This window comes from Triturus cristatus, chromosome 8 (genome assembly GCF_964204655.1).
Source record: "Triturus cristatus chromosome 8, aTriCri1.1, whole genome shotgun sequence".
Lineage (NCBI taxonomy): Eukaryota > Metazoa > Chordata > Amphibia > Caudata > Salamandridae > Triturus > Triturus cristatus.
Window position 1 is genome coordinate 864,374,855 of NC_140591.1, and position 22,538 is coordinate 864,397,392.

Here is a 22,538-nt window from a genome sequence, read left to right on the forward strand (position 1 = left end):
CGGGATCGCTTTGATTTGGAACTTGCAAGTCCCAAAGCCGAAGGACTCGTGTATTCACGAGACTATCGTATTCGATAATCCTTTGAAGTTTGAAACTAGACTAGTGAGCGAAGATGCCTGGTTCTAGTATATTTGGGAATTTGTTTTGTTTGGGTTGTAATAGGGATTCCCGGTTAGAGGAATCGTGTCCGGTTCCTCCGATTGGGACTCCAACTTATGAGCTTTATGTGAAACACGGCGTGGGCCCCATTACGTATAATGAAGTATGGGTCCGGTACACCAGGAAGGATGGTGTCTTAAAATGGCCCCAAAATGGTAGTTTTGAAACAGAGGTTTTGGATAATTTGGAGGTTAAATTATTTAAGAAGAAAGCCCGGCCGGCAATGTTTGATTCTTTCCGCCTATGGCGAAAGGAAGCCAAACAGAAAGAGATTAAATTAGCAAAGAAAAATAAAAGAGAGAAAGGTATGTCGATAATGCAAGCAGCTTTGCAGTTTAAAGATAATGAAGAAGAACAAATGAATGAGCAGTTGCACAGGCAACGCAAATTAGTGATAGACAAATGTTATCCAGTTTTGACGCCTCTTCAGCAAGACGCGTCAAAAGATAAAGAGAAAGATTGCCTAATGTCACATTTATTGAGTTCGCCACCCCCGTATGCGCAGAGTGCTACAGCACCTCCGCAACCTTTAAATGTACAGCCTCCAGTAAATCTACCGCAAATTCTTCCTCAGACGCCAGCTCCTTTTCAGTTGGCTCCTATCCCTACGGCGCAGGCCTCTCAAGGGCTGCCGGCTTCGCTATCTGTCCCTTCTGTGCTTCCTGCAACTTTGCCTAGTTCCTCAACTGCCTCTCCTGGTGCTCTTTCTGATACTACTTCTGTACCGGTATCTGCACCCGTTTATCTCCCTTCTGTCTTTCCTCCCATTCTTGCTTCAACTTCTCCTTCTGCACGACAGCGAATTACTAGTGCGGTCGCTAGTCTTATGTCGCCTCTCTTTGGGTCATCGAGTGCAACCCCTGATTCACAACGTAAGCAGTTGCGTAGTCAGCTGCCTGGTTCGGTTGAGAAAGAAGTATTAAACCGTATGGCGCATAAATGGGTTGTTTATCCTTCACGATATGATGTGGAGTCTGTCGTAAGTGTCTTTCATCAATGGGAAGAACCAAAACAGAGATATGTTTTTGAGAAAATGTGTGAATTCCTTTGTGAGGAATTGGAAGATCATGGTTCAGACTCAATCCCGCAGGAGTTGTGTCGTATACGGTTCAATTTCGCTCAAGGTATGATTGTAGGCCCAGATGTAGATAAAGCAGTTGCAACATTGTTGTCTTTCAGGAATGATGATTGTCCTCAATCGTTGTTAGATCAGGAGTTCCCTGTGGGGAAGAAGGTAAAAGCACGACAATATCCAATGAGAGAAGTTCCAGGTATTGTTGGTGTGCCAGCTCATTTTCAGCGTGTTTGGGTACATGTTCCATGGAAACGAGCTGAAGTGATAGCGCTTAAGCAGACATTGCCTGACCCCCGTAAAAATCCTGCAGGATATTATAAGGAGCTATCACAGACTGCAGAATCGTGTATCATGTATCTAGCCGACATAGATATGTTGTTCGGAAACGTTGTTCCACAGCCTTTGTGGGGACAGATTCGCAATACAGATCATGCGCCAGAGTTAGGTGATATATGGGCTAATATCATTGCTGCAGACACTAGACAAGTTGGTGGTGCTAAGCCTGAGCCTTTGGTAGCAGAACTCCCTGGTAAAATTATCACCTACATGAAAACTTTGATGCCCGCAATGCGTGTGAATTGGGACAAATTATCTGCATGTAAGCAAAAGAAAGATGAGTCAGCGTCAGATTTTTTCACCAGGTTTGAAGAAACGTTTATTGACCATAGTGGACAAGATATGAGTACGGAAGGTGGTCAAAGATTATTTGTTGATACATTTGTGCATAACCTACTTCCAGAGTTGTGTAAGAAATTGAAAGATTCTGAAAGTTCTTGGGCTGTTTCCTCTTCAGCGCAAATACTGGCTACTGCACAGTATTATGAAAATAGGGATAAAGATGAGAAGGATAGAGCAGACAAGAAAACGAAAGAATTAAAGACGAAGGTTCTTTTACAGCAGGCATACCCGCCACGTGGAGGTCAGAATAACTATAAGCAAGGTCAGAATAACTATCAACAACCTCAACAGTTTCAGAATAACTCACAAATGTTCGGGTATTCTCAACCACGTGTCCCTAAAGGCCCCAATCAGTGTTCGTATTGCAAAGAAGAAGGTCATTTTAAGTATAGTTGTCCTAAATTGTTGCAGCGCACGAATAATGCTTATGGTGTAAGAGGTAGAGGTGGTCAGCAAGCTTCTAGAGGTAGAGGACGTGGGAATGTTCCTCAGAACACGCGTTCACTCCCGCCACAAAACACGATGAATAGTTTTGATCAACAAGCTAATGCAACTACTACGACAGCTCAGTATTATAGTAATGACTATTATGCAGAAGATGGGAATGACGGAAGTAACAATTACTAGGACAGCCATAGACAAAGAGAGGGAGTCATTTCAGTGCCAGTGGATCAAAGTGGACCGTATGTCAAGGTGACTACAATGAGTGTGTCAGAACCTTTCCTGTTGGACACTGGTGCTGCGAAGAGTTCAATTAAGCATTCAAAACTCCCTGGCGCGCCTTTGTCTGGCAACATGAATGTTTCGGTAGGTTTTTCTGGCGCCCCTGTTAAGAACCCTATCTCTAGTCCTATGTCTCTTTCTGTTGGCCCTTGTAAGTTGGAAGCATCCCTTATCCTTACGACAGGTTGTGGTGAGAACTTGTTAGGATTGGATTTTTTTAAAAGATTACATGCAACATTGTATTGTTCTCCCTCGGGAATACAGCTTACACTGGGTAAAGAAGTAATTTCTCCAATGTATTTGTCGAAAAATAAACTGCCAACTGAATTGACGTATCTTCCAGATGTCCTTTGGGCTACTGGTCCTAATGATGTGGGACTCTTGGAAATACCGCCATATGTGGTTACTTTGAAAGAAAATGTTAAAATGCCACGCATTCCCCAGTTTAAAATCTCTAATGAAGGTAAGGAAGCGTTGTTAGCGATCATCTATGATTTGATTGAAAAGGATGTAATTGAAGAGACAAGAGGCAACATTTGCAAAATAGTCCTGTTCTGCCTGTTTTGAAACGTACTGACCCTTCTCAGCCACCTGTTTACAGATTTGTGATTGATCTTAGGGAGGTCAATAAGATAGTTGTGCCACAGTTTCCAGTTGTCCCTGATATAACTGCTTTGTTGACTATGATTCCAGCTTCCGCTGCTTGGTTCTCAGTGATTGATTTAAAGAATGCTTTCTTTAGTATCCCAATTGCAGAGGACAGTAGGGATATTTTTGGGTTCAGTTTAGGAGGCCGAAGTTTCCGTTTTAAACGTGCTCCACAGGGCTACTGTGAAAGTCCATCAATATATAGTCAAGCTTTAAAAGCACAGCTTGACGCACTTGTTTTACCTGATGGTGCTACTCTAGTTCAGTATGTTGATGATTTACTCATAGCCGCAGATACTGAGGAAATTTGTAAAAAGGCGACCTCGTCATTGTTGCGTCATTTGTCTGATTTGAATCACAAAGTGTCTCTTTCAAAAATGCAATATTGTCGACAAGAAGTGACCTACTTAGGTCATCTCTTATCGAAGGAGGGAAGGAAACTGACCCCAGAAAGAATCCAGGCAGTTGCGAAATTGAGTGTGCCTAGAACACAGAGAGAAGTGCGTGCTTTCTTGGGCATTACATCCTACTGCAGGCAGTGGATACCGAGTTTTTCGTTGTTGGCCAAACCTTTGATAGCATTAACCTGTAAAGATGTACCAAATCCCGTCCCCTGGTCTGAAGATTGTCAGAAAAGTTTTTTGGAATTGCGTAAAGCATTATGTTCGGCTCCTGTGTTGGGTACTCCCGACTACAGTAAACCTTTTACATTGTATGTTCATGAGAAGGACGGTTGTGCATTGTCAGTGTTGACACAGTCTTTTGGAGACAAACAACGTCCATGCGCGTATTTTTCGTCGGTTAGTGATGAATAATACGTTGATTGTGATGGTTTCACATGCAGTAGACACATTGTTAAACAGGACCAAGACACAGCACTTAACTAGTGCTCGATTATCGAGTTATGAGTTAACATTGTTAGCGAGTAATGTGCACATAAAGAGGTGCGACACGTTGAATCCGGCTACATTATTGCCGATTGCGACAGACACGGATGGTGAGATTGAACAGCATGATTGTCTGTACAAGACAGAAGAAGAAACAAAAGGGAGAGTGGATCTTAAAGATACTCCTCTGGTTGAGTGTGATGGTACCTTATGGGTGGATGGTTCGTGCTTCAAGCTTCCGAATGGTGATACGACTGCAGCATATGCTATCACGACTTTGCACACGATTGTTGAAACTGCACGTATACCACATAATTCGGCTCAAGCAGCAGAGTTAATTGCACTTACAAGAGCATGTGTGTTGTCGAAAGGAATGAAAGTGAACATATATACTGACAGTCAATACGCCTTTGGCGTGGCCCATAGTTTTGGGCGTTTATGGAAAGAACGTGGTTTCCTGACTTCGCATGGAGCTAAAATTCAGAATGGTCAACTGGTGAATGAGCTCCTTGAGTCATTGACCTTACCGTTACAAGTTGCAATTGTAAAATGCAGTGCACACAAGAAAGTTACTGATGATGTTGGTCGTGGTAATGCATTTGCTGACGAAGTTGCGAAAGAAACAGCAAAGGGTGTGACAACTCGAATGTATGTTGCAGGCACAGCAAGATGGGTTGGCGATGTTGGAATGTGTGAAGACACGATAGAAAGTGTAAAGTCCCTTCAAGCTGAGGCCACAGAGAAAGAACTGAGTATGTGGAGAGAAAGTAAGGGTAGATTGGATGAGAATGGTTGTTGGGTTGATTTGTCAGAACACCGGCGATGGTTGTTACCTGATGCGTATGTACTTGCAGTAGTGACAATGGCCCATGGAATGGCTCATATTAGTGTGAAAGGAATTTGTAAGTTGTTGGCTCCAGTATGGCAAAATGCTGGGATTCCAAAGTGTGCGGAAAATGTGGTCAAGAATTGTATGGTATGTCTGAAATACAACCCTGGTAGGGGAACCCCAACTCCAGCTGGTCATTTTGCGCCTCCGACGTATCCGTTTGAGGTTTTGCAGCTAGATTTCATCCATATGGAAAGGTGCAACAATTTAAAATACGTACTCGTTGTTGTCTGTGCCTTCTCAAGATGGATAGAAGCATATCCCTTGAAAGACAATACTGCCTTATCCACAGCTAAAGTTCTTGTCAAAGAATTTTTCCCTAGGTTTGGAATGCCGAGAATAGTCTGGAGTGATAACGGGAGTGAGTTTGTTGGTCACGTAATGCAGAATGTATGTGAAGGATTAGGTATTAGGCAGAAATTCCACGCTGCAAATCATCCCCAATCAGCTGGACTAGTAGAGTGCTACAATGGCACCCTTAAACTCAAGTTGGCTAAGGTCCAAGCAAGCTCTGGTCTTAAATGGCCTGATGCTCTGCCCTTAGCACTCCTATCCACAAGAATGACTGTCCATTCGAGAGTGGGACTTAGTCCCTATGAAATTGTCTTCGGCCGCCCAGCAAACATTTGGGGTGTGCCAAGACCGACAAAATTCAGTGAAATTGAACATCCAGTACTGCTTGATTATCTGTATGAATTGACGGCTAAATTGCGTGTCTTACACCAACAGGTTCACGATACTCTGCCTCAGGTCTCTGCAGCTCCAGGACACCCTATCAGACCTGGCACCTGGGTGCTGATCAAAACCTTCCAGCGGAAAACAAACGATGAGCCCCGCTGGACCGGTCCTCATCTCGTCCTTCTCTCGACAAGATCAGCCATCCGTGTGAAGGGGAAGAAGAATTGGATCCACGGCGTCCACTGCAATAGGATTCCTTTGCCTTTACCTTACGACTGGTGGGTCCAGGAGGGAATTGCTGATTCTGAGACCGAGACTGTTAGAATGGGGAACCTCTGGTTGGCACAGGTAGGTACTTGTGACAAGCAGCGGTCCCTTCTATTCAGGGCGAGAGAATTACCCCTTCAGAACAACCCCTGCTCACCCTATAGGTAGTGTGGAGCGAGCAGTCAGGGCTAAACTTCAGGGCGCTGTCGGTTAAGCATTTATAATAACACACAGTAAATCACAACGATCCCCCACAAACGGACACCAGGCGTAAGTTGTATCAAAAATACGGATGCTTTATATAAAAGATTCTTTGTTACGCAGGCATGTACAAGACCATCAATAACGGTTGCGAAATGGAAGCCACAAGATGATAATTAGGCACTGTTCTTGTCTTTGGTAACTTATTCGATCACGAGCGCTTCACAGGGCTCGGTTGAGTCGGTCCAGTCACGATGATGCGCAGTGCACCCGGGGTACAGTGATACGGGGAAATCAGAACGTTGCGGACCCCGAGTCCGATAGAGAGTTCACTGTACCTGGGAACGTGCGATGTGCTTGGACGAGTCTTCGGGGGAGATGCAGGTTCTGCACCTCGCGGGTCTCCGGATCAAGAATTCAGCGGGCGGCTCTCGGTAGACAGGTGCGGCCCAGGGCCTCCGACACGGACTGTGCGGGAGGTCACTGCGGAGGGCGGCACGGTCAGACTCAGGCTGGGAGGTGAAGCGGGGCGGCCGGATACGTTACGACGTACGGGCGGCCGTCCGAGGCTTGGTTTCACTTCCCAATTAGAAATCCGGCGAGAGGGCGAGAGGGCACCAGGCACGCTCCAGTGGCAGGCAGGTGACAGGGAAGCGGGGCGGCCAGCCTCGATGGGTCCAGAGCGACTCAGGTAGAGCGGGGCTCTCGGCGAGGGGAGGCCGCCAGGCTTCTGGGTGTCACGGCCCTAGGAGGGGTGGCAAGGTGCGCAGAGCACTCCGGCGGGAGAAAGCACACGGCTCGAGTTCTCAGACGAGCGGAGACACGGTGAACCCACTGGTCCTGGGGTTCAGTTCAGGGGGCAAGCTCTTCTTCCAAGCCCTTGGAGATAGTTGAAGAACAAAGTGCAAAAGTCTCTTTCAGTCTTTTTCCTCTCCTTCCTCAGCAAGGCACCTACTGCAGGCCAGTCCCTCAGGTCAGGGAAAGTTACTCCTCCTTCAGCTTCTTCCAGGTCCTTCTAGTCGGGCAGAGTTCCTTCGTGGTTCAATCTGGATCTGATTTCTTAGGAGCCAGGCTCCTACTTTTATACAGTGATTCTTTTGTTCTTTAGCACCAGGGGGCCTGGGCCTGGCTCAGTCCAGTTCTGGAGTACTTTTTTTGGTGACTCTGCTCTTTCCTTTCAGCAGCAGGGCAGAGACATCAGCCGCTCCACAGGGGGCGGAGCCGGCTTTGTGGTGGCAGAGCACAGGTCTATTCAAGAGTCAGGGTGTACTCCTCCCACCCATCCTGGTGTAATCTCTCTACCCACCACCTGGCAGCCAACCTGTCTCCTGGAATCCCCCAGCCCTGCTCCTGTACTGTTGCTAGGCAGAACACACACCCACAGCAGAGGCGGACTGAGATGGTTAGGCACGCAAAGGCTAACTTTCTAAAAGTAGCATTTGCAAACCCAGGATATTAAAATAACCTTTACTAAAAGATGTATTTTATTATCCCGAGTTCAGGCATACTAAACATGACTTTCTACCATGCTCTCTGAGTCCACTGGGGTCACAGCGTGTAGCGATCCCAGCAGCCCATTCTGGCCTATGGAGAGCAGGTAGCCTTCAATAGTGAAAAACGAAAATGGCTGTAATTCACTATTAAGACATGCCACACACATCAGGGCATGTCCTACCTTATGCCTACAATGCACCCTGCGCTTAGGCCTACCAGAGGGGTGACTAACATGTAGTTAAGGGAAGGTTTAGGGACTGGCAAGTGGGGACACTTGCTCGGTCAGCGCGACGGTACCAGACCGCGCGCAGGTTCTGCAGTGGCAGATCTTAGACACATTTTACCCCGCTGCTTCGTGGGTGGCACAATCAGTGCTGCAAGCCCACTAGCAGCATTTGGATATACAAGCCCTTGGCACCCCTGGTGCACTCTACTAGGGACTGATAGTAAACCAAATATGCCAAACGTGGAAGTCAATTCACATAATACATTTTACCATCGGGAGCACTTGCACTGTGGCACTGGATGGCAGTGGCACAGTGCCCTGAGCAGCTAACACCAACACAAAAACACATTGAGGCACAGACAAAAATGGAAGGGTGACCCACGCCAATGGTGCCAGGTCTAACACGTGTCTCCTCCAGCTGAAAAGTGGGGAGAACTACCCTACCCCAGGGAGTTCTTCATCACTAAGGCGGAAAAACCTGGACAGACCGTCAGCATTGGCGTGATCTGTGCCAGGGCGATGCTCCACCGTAAAGTCCATACCCTGTAGGGAGATGGACCACCTCAACAGTTTTGGGTTCTCACCCCTCATTTGCATCAACCATCTGAGGGGCCTGTGGTCGGTCTGAACTCGGAAGTGAGACCCAAACAAGTAGGGTCTTAGCTTCTTCAGCGCCCAGACCACAGCAAATGCTTCTCGTTCTATCGCACTCCACCTTTGTTCCCGGGGAAGTAACCTCCTGCTAATAAAGGCTACTGGTTGGTCAAAGCCCTCCTCAGTGATCTGTGAGAGAACAGCCCCTACACCATGCTCTGATGCATCCGTCTGTACCAGGAACTCTTTGGAGAAGTCAGGAGCCAAGAGCACGGGCGCCGTGCACATGGCAGTTTTCAGGGTGTCGAAGGCTTTCTGACAGGTGTCAGTCCATATCACTTTCCTGGGCTGCTTCTTCGAAGTCAGCTCTGTCAAGGGGGCAACGATGCTGCCATACCCCTTGACAAACCTCCTGTAGTACCCTGTGAGTCCTAAAAAGGCCCTCACCTCCGTCTGGGTCTTTGGGGGCTCCCAAGCCAGGATGGTTTCAACTTTGGGTTGGAGGGGCGCACCTGGCCGCTCCCCACTTGGTGTCCCAAGTACACCACTGAACCCTGCCCGATCTGACACTTGCTTGCCTTGATCGTGAGGCCTGCCTTGCGCAGCGCCATCAACACTTCCCAGAGATGTTGCAGGTGTTCTTTCCATGTGCCGCTGAACACTGCGATGTCATCCAGGTAGGCGGCGCTGAACTCGGTCAGCCCAGCCAACACCTGGTTGACCAACCTCTGGAAGGTGGCAGGGGCATTCTTCATCCCAAAGGGCATCACTCGGAACTGGTAATGCCCATCTGGTGTAGAGAATGCGGACCTCTCTTTGGCCCCATCAGTTAAGGCGATCTGCCAGTACCCAGACGTTAAATCAAACGTGCTGAGGTACCGTGCAGCCCCTAACCGAGGGCGCGTCAGTCTTCATGACTGAGTTGAGTCCTCGGTAGTCCACACAGAACCGGAGTTCGGGCGTGGCACCCGGCGCTGCAGCCTTTGGGACCAAGACCACTGGGCTGGCCCAAGGACTGCTGGAGGACTCAACCACCCCTAGAGCAAGCATCTTCGAGACCTCCTCTTTGATGCAGGCTCTGACCCTGTCAGTTACCCGGTAGGCTTTGTGCTTCACAGGTAAGCTGTCTCCTGTATCTACATCATGGACGCACCAATTTGTGATTCCAGGAACCAGGGAGAACAGGTCAGGAAACTGCCCCAGCAGCTGGCGGCAGTCACCCTGTTGCTCAGGGGTCAGGGTGGGTGAGAGGTTAACTCCATCCACTGACCCGTCTCGCTCTGAGGCTACCAAGAGGTCAGGAAGAGGCTCGGACTCCTCTTCCGTCCCATCATCGGTGGCCAAGAGCATGCCCACTTCGGACCTCTCCAAGTGGGGCTTCAGTCGATTGACATGTAGGACCCTTAAGGGGTTCCTAGGAGACCGCAAGTTCACCAAGTAGGTGACAGAACTCTTGCGCTCCACAATCTCAAAGGGTCCTGTCCACTTGTCCTGGAGTGCACAAGGCTCCACAGGGGCCAGGACCCACACTTTTTGACCAGGTTGAAGCTCAACCAGAGTGGCATTCTGGTCGTACCACCGCTTCATTTCCTCCTGGCTGGCTTCCAGGTTTGCCTCAGCAAGTTGCCTGAAACGCCTAGTCTGGTTCCGGAAAGCCAGCATGTAACTGTATACATTCTGGGGAGGTTTCCTGGGAGATTGCTCCCAGCCTTCCTTGACCAGACTAAGAGGTCCTCCTACTGGGTGGCCGTACAAAAGCTCAAAGGGACTGAACCCTAGAGACTTTTGTGGCACCTCGCGGTACGCAAAGAGAAGGCATGGTAAGAGGACGTCCCACTTACGCCTCATGGGTTCCTCGAGACCCATAATCATGCCCTTCAGGGTTCGGTTGAAGCGCTCAACCAACCCGTTTCCTTCGGGATGGTAAGGAGTGGTGAACTTGTAGGTCACACCACACTCTTGCCAAAGGGACTTCATATATTTCGATATGAAGTTGGTCCCCCTGTCAGACACCACCTCTAGAGGGAATCCTACTCGTGAGAAAATTCCCATCAGTGCCCGTCCCACCACGGGGGCCGTCACTGTCCTCAGAGGGATGGCTTCAGGGTACCGGGTGGCATGGTCCACCAAGACCAGGATAAACCTGTTGCCCATGGCTGTCTTGGGGTCCAGTGGCCCCACAATGTCAATCCCCACCCGCTGGAATGGGGTACTGACCACAGGGAGAGGTTGGAGTGGAGCTCTCAGCTTCCTTCCACTCTTGCCACTTGCCTGGCAAGTCTGGCATGTCCTGCAGTGAGTGTCAGAACTCCTGCGCATTTGGGGCCAATAAAAGTGGGTGACAAGCCTTTCAAAGGTCTTGTCCTGCCCCAAATGTCCTGCTAAGGGTACGTCGTGAGCCAGCCCCAGTAGGAAGGCTCTGAACTTCTGGGGTACCACCAGCGCACGGGCTGACCCAGGTTCAGCAACCTTAGGCTCTGAGTATAGGAGGTCGTTCTCCCAGTAGATCAAGTGAGTTCCGGACTGATCACCATTGGCCTGGGCTGCAGCCTGCTGCCGCATACCCTCTAGAGAGGGGCACTCTTTCTGCTCCCTGCAGAATTCCTCCCTGGTGGGGCCTCCTTCTTGCTGCCAATGGGTCAGCTCAGGCAGGTCCCCCAGTTCGGCTATCTGTTCCCCGGTAGGCTCCAGGGCATCCCCCTCAAGGTCTGCTTCCTCCTGGGCCGTGGGAACTTCAGGAGCCGGATTCCCGTGCCTCCTGTGCCCTCTCCCTAAGGCCGGTTCCTGGGCCTCTCCCTCAGGCTCCAGGGTTCCTTCAACACCCCTACTGGCTGCCATTGACCGGGTGGTCACGCACGCCCAATCAGGTAAGCCCACCATCCGCAGGTGAGTTGTCTTCTCCACCTTTTCCCAAGGGGAGCTCTCCAAATCGTTACCTAGGAGACAATCAACAGGCATGGCCTCTCTCACAGCCACTTGCAGAGTACCAGAGACCCCCCCCCCACTCAAAGGGAACCTGAGCCATTGGACACTGACTCTCTGTGTTGTCGGCGTTGACAACACGGCAGAATGCGTGTGGAACAACCTGCTCTTGAGACACCAGGTGTTGCTTGACAGCAGTCACACTGGCTCCTGTATCTCTAAGAGCCCCCACCCTTCGGCCATTTATGGTCACCCACTGCCCATACTTTTGAGTATTGGCGGGCAGTTGGGCCTCAGCGACCATCTCACTGTCTCCTAATGAGACCAGGGTCATCTGTACGGGATCCCCCGCCCCTTGGACATCTATCTCCCTCCCAAAGGCTACACTATTCACCTGCTTAGGGGGTGGAGCACCAGAGGGTGCTGGTTTACCATACAGGGGGCACTTGGGATCCACGGAAATGTGCCCCAGGTTGTTACACTTGTAACATCTGAGGGGCCCTCTTTGAACAGGGTTACCTGTCGGGGCCCCGGTCGGCTTCGGGGGTGGGGGTGGCTGAGAACCTTTCCCTTGGTTCCCTTGGGAATTACTTTGGGGCCCTCTGTAGAACTCCCTCTGTTTACCCTTGTCCCCCCCACTCTTCTGCTGGGGACCCTGAACACCCTTGGCGGGGCCCCCCACGGGACCCTTGTGGACCCTGGTGCTGATCCAGCGGTCCGCCTCCTCAGCAAGCTTCCTAGGGTTAGTCAGCTTGCTATCGATCAGGTGCTGGCGTAGCTTAGGAAAACAATTATCCGACAAGTGCTCCCATGCAATTAAATCAAACAGCCCTTGGTAATCATTCACTTTGCTACCCTTCACCCAACCATCCAGCGCTCTGCAAAAAAAGGTCACATATTCTACATAAGTGGTACCAGGTTTCTTGGTGCAATCCCTAAATCTCTGTCTGTACAATTCAGGAGTTAACCCATACCTCGTCATAAGAGCCTCCTTCATGTGTGGATAGGATGTTTTGACCTCAGAGGGGAGATCCAGCAGTGTGTCCCGCCCTTCACTCAGGAACCTTCCCCACAACCCCGCTCCCCAATCTTTCTCAGGGACCCGGTGGGAGGACATGGCTACTTCATAGGCCCTGAACCACTGCCCAATATCATCCTGCTTATAATATTCTTTGACTACATCTTTAGGAATGTGCACCCTTGACTCTGTTGAATTGCTGCCACCAGAGGGTGAGTTGTCTAAACTCCTGGCCTTGAGATCCAACTCCCTCATTTTTACCTCATGCTCCATGCCCAGTCTTTGCCTTTCCATCTCCATTTGCAGTTTTGCCATCTCCACCTCATGTGCTCGTGCAGCACTCCTGTCGGCCATCTCCTCTGGCGACAGGCCTCTGCTAGGCTCAAAAACACCTTCTGGGGGTATCACCTCCCGTGCATTCTCTGGGAACTTTGATTCGTGCCAGGCTCTCAGCGCTTTCACGTACTGATCCTTGGTGCCAAGTCCACTTTGCTTAATTCTGTACTTGGAGAGATATCCTTTCAGGACATCATTTGTGCACTTCCTCAGTGCCTCTGGCTCCCAATCGATGTCATCCACTCCAGAGAATACAGAGGACACTCCGCCTCCACTGACTGAGCTAGGCATGGTTTCTTAAAGTGGAGATTCTTCTTTAGCAACAACTGTCAATCAATCTGTGGCTGCGTTATAGGTCTGCTCTACGTGGTGATCAATAATTCACTGTATGTAAATCATAAATGCAAATTCGAAATCCCACCGCTGCCACCAATGTTAGAATGGGGAACCTCTGGTTGGCACAGGTAGGTACTTGTGACAAGCAGCGGTCCCTTCTTCTATTTAGGGCGAGAGAATTACCCCTTCAGAACAACCCCTGCTCACCCTATAGGTAGTGTGGCGCGAGCAGTCAGGGCTAAACTTCAGGGTGCTGTCGGTTAAGCATTTATAATAACACACAGTAAATCACAACGATCCCCCACAAACGGACACCAGGCGTAAGTTGTATCAAAAATACGGATGCTTTATATAAAAGATTCTTTGTTACGCAGGCATGTACAAGACCATCAATAACGGTTGCGAAATGGAAGCCACAAGATGATAATTAGGCACTGTTCTTGTCTTTGGTAACTTATTCGATCACGAGCGCTTCACAGAGCTCGGTTGAGTCGGTCCAGTCACGATGATGCGCAGTGCACCCGGGGTACAGTGATACGGGGAAATCAGAACGTTGCGGACCCCGAGTCCGATAGAGAGTTCACTGTACCTGGGAACGTGCGATGTGCTTGGACGAGTCTTCGGGGGAGATGCAGGTTCTGCACCTCGCGGGTCTCCGGATCAAGAATTCAGCGGGCGGCTCTCGGTAGACAGGTGCGGCCCAGGGCCTCCGACACGGACTGTGCGGGAGGTCACTGCGGAGGGCGGCACGGTCAGACTCAGGCTGGGAGGTGAAGCGGGGCGGCTGGATACGTTACGACGTACGGGCGGCCGTCCGAGGCTTGGTTTCACTTCCCAATTAGAAATCCGGCGGGAGGGCGAGAGGGCACCAGGCACGCTCCAGTGGCAGGCAGGTGACAGGGAAGCGGGGCGGCCAGCCTCGATGGGTCCAGAGCGACTCAGGTAGAGCGGGGCTCTCGGCGAGGGGAGGCGGCCAGGCTTCTGGGTGTCACGGCCCTAGGAGGGGTGGCAAGGTGCGCAGAGCACTCCGGCGGGAGAAAGCACACGGCTCGAGTTCTCAGACGAGCGGAGACACGGTGAACCCACTGGTCCTGGGGTTCAGTTCAGGGGGCAAGCTCTTCTTCCAAGCCCTTGGAGATAGTTGAAGAACAAAGTGCAAAAGTCTCTTTCAGTCTTTTTCCTCTCCTTCCTCAGCAAGGCACCTACTGCAGGCCAGTCCCTCAGGTCAGGGAAAGTTACTCCTCCTTCAGCTTCTTCCAGGTCCTTCTAGTCGGGCAGAGTTCCTTCGTGGTTCAATCTGGATCTGATTTCTGAGGAGCCAGGCTCCTACTTTTATACAGTGATTCTTTTGTTCTTTAGCACCAGGGGGCCTGGGCCTGGCTCAGTCCAGTTCTGGAGTACTTTGTTTGGTGACTCTGCTCTTTCCTTTCAGCAGCAGGGCAGAGACATCAGCTGCTCCACAGGGGGCGGAGCCGGCTTTGTGGTGGCAGAGCACAGGTCTATTCAAGAGTCAGGGTGTACTCCTCCCACCCATCCTGGTGTAATCTCTCTACCCACCACCTGGCAGCCAACCTGTCTCCTGGAATCCCCCAGCCCTGCTCCTGTACTGTTGCTAGGCAGAACACACACCCACAGCAGAGGCGGACTGAGATGGTTAGGCACGCAAAGGCTAACTTTCTAAAAGTAGCATTTGCAAACCCAGGATATTAAAATAACCTTTACTAAAAGATGTATTTTATTATCCCGAGTTCAGGCATACTAAACATGACTTTCTACCATGCTCTCTGAGTCCACTGGGGTCACAGCGTGTAGCGATCCCAGCAGCCCATTCTGGCCTATGGAGAGCAGGTAGCCTTCAATAGTGAAAAACGAAAATGGCTGTAATTCACTATTAAGACATGCCACACACATCAGGGCATGTCCTACCTTATGCCTACAATGCACCCTGCGCTTAGGCCTACCAGAGGGGTGACTAACATGTAGTTAAGGGAAGGTTTAGGGACTGGCAAGTGGGGACACTTGCTCGGTCAGCGCGACGGTACCAGACCGCGCGCAGGTTCTGCAGTGGCAGATCCTAGACACATTTTACCCCGCTGCTTCGGTGGGTGGCACAATCAGTGCTGCAAGCCCACTAGCAGCATTTGGATATACAAGCCCTTGGCACCCCTGGTGCACTCTACTAGGGACTGATAGTAAACCAAATATGCCAAATGTGGAAGTCAATTCACATAATACATTTTACCATCGGGAGCACTCGCACTGTGGCACTGGATGGCAGTGGCACAGTGCCCTGAGCAGCTAACACCAACACAAAAACACATTGAGGCACAGACAAAAATGGAAGGGTGACCCACGCCAATGGTGCCAGGTCTAACAGAGACTGTACCTCGTTTTGTGCCTTTCAGTGACGCACGTGTAAAAGGAACAATTACTGAACAACAGAGTGACAATATTTTGCAAGAGGCTGTCCCGCCGTCAATTCGATTAGACACTACAGAACCTGAACTTTTATTTCAAGATCAGACAGTACCGGAAAAAGATCGCTATAACTTGAGGTCAAAGACTATGGACAAATAAAATTATCGTCTCTTCCTATTTTTGACACCGCCGCTCTCCCATCTGAAGAACTATTTTGATTTTTGTTTTTCGAACCACCATCCGGGTTCAGCTGTAGGGTCGCGGTGCCAAGACTTTGGAATACAAACCGAAGACGTTAGGTCAACGGTTCTGGTTGGTCTAGGGCATTTCCCTGGACTAACAGGCGTATTCTTTAGCAGAAGACACCCAACCGCCGCGAACAGCACGATTAGAGGATGGAGTTTTTCGAGATGGAGAGACCCGCTGAGGAAATAAATTTCAAGAATAGAATATGTAAAGTAATGAATAGGAAAAGTTTTATAATATTATGTTTGCTTGTGCTATTTAGTATCATGACATTTTCTGTAGGTTATGTATTATTGTCTTTTAAAGTGTCATTTGCACCCACTATGCAACCCATACCTCCTCCTACTGACTCTTCGCACTCTTTTCACCCTCTGCCTGAACATGAACAAGCTAGACGTTCTGAGTTCGTAAACAATTCGTTTATTCAGCTTTTGCACCAACACCAACTAGTTATGAACACAACAAATTGCTGGGTGTGTGGTCTGATGCCACATACCATTGAAAAGGGTATTCCGTATCTGGTGCTGCCGTTTAGCTCAATGGGTCATCATGGGCGTTCCAGACCATGTTCCTCTATGCTCTCGAAACTTATTCCCCGCGACCACCGCGTTCTATTAGACCTAACTCCAACAATAAAGCATTAATGAGAGGAGTTACAGACATGAGTAGAGATATCGAGGCATATTCATCCATTCCCAAGGATGAATTGCGACCTTATATTGGTTGGAACGCGACGGGGTATAGCATTAGTCTGAACGAAAAACAGCGTAGAAGTTCATCCCCGATTTGGGTCGTACCCCACATGGGTCGGTTTTGCTTGCAAGGCAATGGTCAGAATCCAAGAGCTCAACTAGGGAAAAGTGACTGTACTGAAACTTACGCTTTCCCATCACAGTTTTCCCCTGCATTTCTGGCTGCCAAGGGTACATACTTTGTTTGTAATGATCGAGCATATACGTGGTTGCCCCCTGATTTCTCGGGCACGTGTTATGTTGCAAACTTGTTACCGCCGACATTTACTGCTGCCTCTGATTATCACAAGACCAGAGTTGTAAGAGGCGTTGTTAGTCAGGAAGATACTGCCGGTCAGGAAGCAGGAGACTTCTTCTTGGGTTTCTTGCCGTTTTGGAGACCAATGGTCAATAGTAGGAACCTGAGACAACTGATCCGTGTAGTTGAATCGACTGTTAATGTAACGGCCGGTGCCCTTGGTAACTTGACAGCTGAGCTCCAAGCGGATCGCCTCATGACGTTGCAGAACCGTATGGTTCTAGATGTTATACTTGCAGACCGTGGTGGGGTATGTAAGGTTATCCAATCAAGTTGTTGTATTTTCATACCAGATAACGCACCAACAGTTTATCAGGCCATCTCCAAATTACATAAAATTTCCGAATCTATTCACGTGGATAAATGAGATTGGTCGATGATGGGGTGGTTCTGGGAAATGATATCAGCTTGGGGATGGAAGATCCTAATAGTCACTGGGATGATCTTAGCTATTCTTTTCCTGTTCTGTCTATGTATACAGTGTGCTCCTGTAATGTGTAGCCTCTGTGTTACATCATGTGTAAGGAAACCTGTATCAAAAGACGAGCTAAGCAATAGGATGATGCTACAGCAACATCTCCATGGCTTTATGAATACAGACTTGGACTCAGACTAAAATAAGATTAGATAGTTGTTGCCTATGTAAGGGCAAAAGGAGGGTCTGTGGTACTGTAAATTTTGGATCCATGTCGGAGGCATGGCCCTACCATGACGATTTTGGTATCAGCGAACCGCAAATGACAAAAGCGGTATGTACGAGTGTTTTCGCTATGTTTCACCGATGAATTCACCGTGTATGCGATACTATATATTGAACCTTCGGGTTTCATTTTAGAACAGTAGCCATTTTGTGGTTGCCCTCACATAGGCCGCGCACGAAGGCCATGCAGAGGCCTGAAGGACACGTACACCTTTTGTGACTTCTTCGTGACCTGTGCAAGCTGACTCCACTGCCCGGGGTCAATCCTGTCCGGCCGGTTCCTGTCACTGCGGCCAAATGAGATTAGCATCAGGGCTCGACACATCATAAAGTCTTTTCATCCTACGCATTCCCTGACCAATCTCTTTCACATCTGACTCTGTTTCCTACTTTATAGCTTGTTTTACGAGGAGGAGGTACTCACTTTTATTGGGGTCTGCCGATATCTGATGAGGGTTCTGAAACTTGCTAGGTAAATAATTATGGGCCGGATGAACTGAAATGTGGGAATGTCATCATGACTCTGCTTTTCCTTTGTTGTAAAAATATGCGAATGACCACTTGTAAAGTAAGGGCGGTGTTGCCCGAAGCATAATATTCTGTATAAAAGAGAAGATTGTTTTTTTGGTTCAGGGGCAGTCTCCTGAGAACATACACTGTGCTGTACTTCTCGGACACCTGTGATTGGTCTGCAGCCAATAAATTCGATCTTTGACTTCACCTGGAAGACTCTGTGTTTCTGTAGTCTGAAACAGGAAGAACTCGAAGTCTTCGGGTGTGCACCCTGGCACCGCTGGGTTGGTTCCGAAAAACCCAGTACTTCCCTCTGGAGAATATTTGTTTTGACAATAGCTATTCTGTCTAGCCAGGAGAAGAGTTGAAGTTTACACCTTGCCAAGTCTCTTTTAAGCTCTTTAAGCAAAGCAGAATAATTTGAGTGAACGACTTTAGCAATGGAAGAGCACAACTTAACCCCAAGTAAGTGCTCAGCTTTATATCAAATGGGATTGGCAGGGTCACTCCAAGTTGCTGTAGTAGTGGGTGCAGCAACAGTGCCTTTGTTTTCCCCAGGTTCATTTTAAACCTAATTTGCTATACGTCTGAAGTGGGACAGCTCAGTAAGTAAAGGAATGCTTATATGCATCTGTTTGCCTCTCTCAAATGGCAGCCCTGTGTTCCTTCATCCAAAGTCAACACACTACCTATGATAGGTGCAGCTGGTGAAGGGTCTTTCACCTTTTGCAATGCTTCTAACAACTAATCTATTTGGGCCTGGACGAACCTTCTTAGCCTCCCTGTTTTTACTGACTTTACCCCAAATTTCGTTTTTGCCTGTATCCTTACTTAGAAATGTAGGAATTTCTCTGGTCTTTACATTTCACTTTGGAGCCAGTCTGTTAAAGGGTTCTCTCTCTTTCTGGCCTAGAGGCATGCTACTCTAGTCCATTGTTAGCTAGCCACTTGTAAGCCAACACTGCAAGCTTCTGTGAATCCCCATAACTTAAATCAGGTATAGTGCCAGTGGGGAGAACACTCCTCCTTCAGTCACTCTATAATCATTGACTGGTTAAGGTCATGAAAATCTTTGGCCTCCATATCTCTCAAACACTCATTCCAATAGCGCAATGCGCCATCAATCTCTAAAAGAAGCTCTCTCACTTTCTTTGGATCTCTGAAGGAACTGAGCTAGCTTCGCCCAAACGATCTGATCAGAGCTTGCTTCATTTATTCATAGTTCATTCACTCAACTTCAATGATTTTTTTCACGCACTGACTAGCGCTCCTCCTGTGGACAAGTGATTAATGAAAAGTGCTGCCTTATTCACATCATTCGAAACCTACGCTCTACAAGAGATCTTAAAACTCAAAAACCACTCCAAAATATACTAACTTTCCACATACATGGATATAGACGCTGTTGAAAGCTTTGCAGGTACACCTGTAGTGTTGGATATGGAATCACTTTTGCCAGATGTAGCTGTCTCTGCTTCCATCCTGAGTTTTTTCTTCTCTAAAAAAATTTCCTCTACAATTCTCTCTCTTTTTCTAGCCTATATATTTCATTTTCCTGCCTTTTCTTTTCTATTTCCCTATCCTCTTTCTCTCTCCCTTTTTCTTATTCCTCCTGTCTATCTCGCTTCAACTTGTTCCCGGTGAGCTAATCTCAACATCTGAATTTGAACTCCACAACATTCTTCTCTTCCTCAGGTGTAGGTTCTGGAGTGCCAACTGCAAGTTCAAGGTATCAGTCAGACCTAAATCATTCAAAGGAATAACTCTTAGAGTTAATGGCAGTGGTCCACTAAGAATTGGGGTTATGGAGTATGTCTCAGGGAAATACTGGAAGGCAAATTTAGGAAAGCACATGGGGTGTGTATGGGGAATGCCTTTGCCAAGAGAGGCTGAAACCACTGCGCTCCATTCCTGGGTTCCTGTCACAGTACTCACTCCAGAGCCTATCACATTCTCTTCCCTACCACGGGTTTCTGTAACTAGTCTTCAATAAAACTGTCAAGAATTTCCTTATCCTTGTTTCTGAAAGCCCTCATCCCTTTCCCCAAACAAAGACCCCTCAAATGTTCCAAGGACGAGTGTTAAAGTCAACTCCCATCAACCATGTATCTCCATTGTACTGTGCAGGTAGTGCTGTGTTCAAGATGAACTTACACTGTTCGGTTCAAGAAAGTTGGATCTGAAACTTGCAGATTTCACTGCTAGCTGACAACTGTCAGACACCTTTCAGGGGCTACAGGGCTTGCAGGGGCTACTGAGCCCCAGAGGTTCTTTTGCCACTAGTGATCATTTGCCACTAGTGTCCTGGGGCCCTTCCTATCATGACTCTACAAACTGGGCCAAATACAACTCTTTCTGCATTTGACTCTCAGGGTAGTGCTGGTGTAAATTCCAATGTATCTTATAGAGGTAGTGTCAGAGGCAAAAGTCAAGAAATCAAAATCTATTAAGAGTACAATAACTTAATGTCTAGCTGAGTGCTTGTGTTTTTGTAAGAGCAAGTTCTTTATTCACAGAAAAAAACCTAAATACTACAAAATGAAATGAGGTCAGACGATACAGGGCTTTATCCCTAACTGTGATTTTAGTAAGTTCTTCACCCCGCCTCATGGATCCCTCCCCAACGTGCGACCCTATCTGTGCAGTCTCCTATATTGTAGCAGGGGAACGAATTAGGCACAGATGACATGTTCTCAGATATGGCTCTGACTCAGGGTATCTCCACATGCCAGGTCAGTCAATTTGGCCACAGTCCAGCTATTCTATGCCCGTCAAATAAAACACGCTGTTCAGTGAAAGCAGTGGAAGAAACGGATGTAGGAGCCGTACCTGCGATGAACATCACTGGCATCGACTTCAAGTCTGAGACCCAGATCAAGTGTCCTACGATTCCTGCACGTGGCCAAGATGCTGTTTTTGCATTTTAAAATCTGCCACTCAAGGAGATTTCTTGAGAGTCTTATGGGGACACTGTCAGGTTTTGTTCTATGGGGACTTTGGTGTATTGTAGGACTATTCCCTGCCAGACATTGCCTACCTCACAGAGAAGAATCGTACAAGGGAGGCCAATTTAAGACCACCTATTGCCTTGTCACAGACTTGATTCTAACTGTGTTTTGTCTATCCAGCTGACCGTTATTACTAGTCCTTCTAACGTAGTATGCCATCTTCAAAGGTTTCTTTACTGGGTACAATGAACTCTTTGAACTATGATCTATCTAAGTCTGCAGGGCCTCAAGTACTTGTGCTGATGTTTAATCTGGAAGGGGAGGAGGATGAAGCGGGTAGGGCTCACTATGACATTTTATTGTGTGTTGAAAAGGTTTTATCTTCGATTTTGGCTTTACTGGATAGATCAGTTGCTAATTCTGATCATGTGCTGTCCCCAATTTTAATAGGGGTGCAGCACCTCACCTCCTTTGGCCCTTGCCCAAGGAAGGAAGAGAAGGGTATTGAAGTGAAATCTCAGGCCTCCCAAACTAACATGGTGGCCCAAAAAAACAAGCATTGAAAATGCAATAGGTCCTGCCCTCGTTTAAGTTAAAGCAATTCTGTTTGTAATTAGGCGGCTTTCTAGCTATTAGTGTTTTTCAAACTTTCGTAAAAATAACATGCATATGTATGCATATATGTATATGTGTACGTATGCATGCATTTATATTTGTATTTATATAAATATGCAGATGTATATGTATGTTTATATATGTATGTATATATACACATACATATACATAAATGCATATGCATATATATGCATTTATATATATATATATTTATACATCTGTGTGCGCGTAGAGAGAGGTAGAGAGAGGTAGCGAGTAGTAGAGAGAGAGGTAGTGAGAGAGGTAGAGCGGTAGAGAGAGGTAGAGAGTAGAGAATAGAGAGTGAGTAGTAGAAAGAGTAGTAGAGAGTGAGTAGTATAGAGTAGTAGAGAGCAGTAAAGGGTGAGTAGTAGAGAGTAGTGGAGAGTGAGTAGAGAGTGAGTAGTAGAGAGTGAGTAGTAGAGAGTGAATAGAGAGTGAGTAGTAGAGAGTGAGTAGTAGAGTGAGAAGTAGAGAGTAGTAGAGAGTGAGTAGTAGAGAGTAGAGAGTAGTAGAGAGTGAATAGTAGAGAGTGAGTAGTAGAGAGTAGTAGAGAGTAGTAAAGTGAGTAGTAGAGAGTAGTATAGAGTATTAGAGAGTAGAGTAGTAGAGAGTGAGTAGTAAAGAGTGAGTAGTAGAGAGTAGTGGAGAGAGAGTAGTAGAGAGTGAGTAGAAGAGAGTAGTAGAGAGTGAGTAGTAGAGAGTAGTAGAGAGTGAGTAGTAGAGAGTGAGTAGTAGAGAGTAGTGGAGAAAGAGTAGTAGAGACTGAGTAGTAGAGAATAGTAGAGAATGAGAAGTAGAGAGATAGTAGATGATAGAGAGTAGTAGAGAGTAGAGAGTAGTAGAGAGTGAGTAGTAGAGAGTAGTAGAAAGTGAGTAGTAGGGAGTAGTAGAAAGA

General features: G+C 47.9%; 1 protein-coding gene across 1 annotated transcript in view; it reads right to left on the reverse strand.

Annotated features, from left to right (window-relative positions):
• Window positions 1–1,335: 1,335 nt before the first annotated feature.
• LOC146805187 (uncharacterized) overlaps window positions 1,336–22,538 on the reverse strand; it is a 450,239-nt gene continuing 429,036 nt past the window's right edge. The window contains exon 6 of the mRNA XM_085623778.1: window positions 1,336–1,380. Coding sequence (XP_085479904.1) covers window positions 1,336–1,380 — 45 coding nt within the window. The remainder of the gene's footprint in view (window positions 1,381–22,538) is intronic.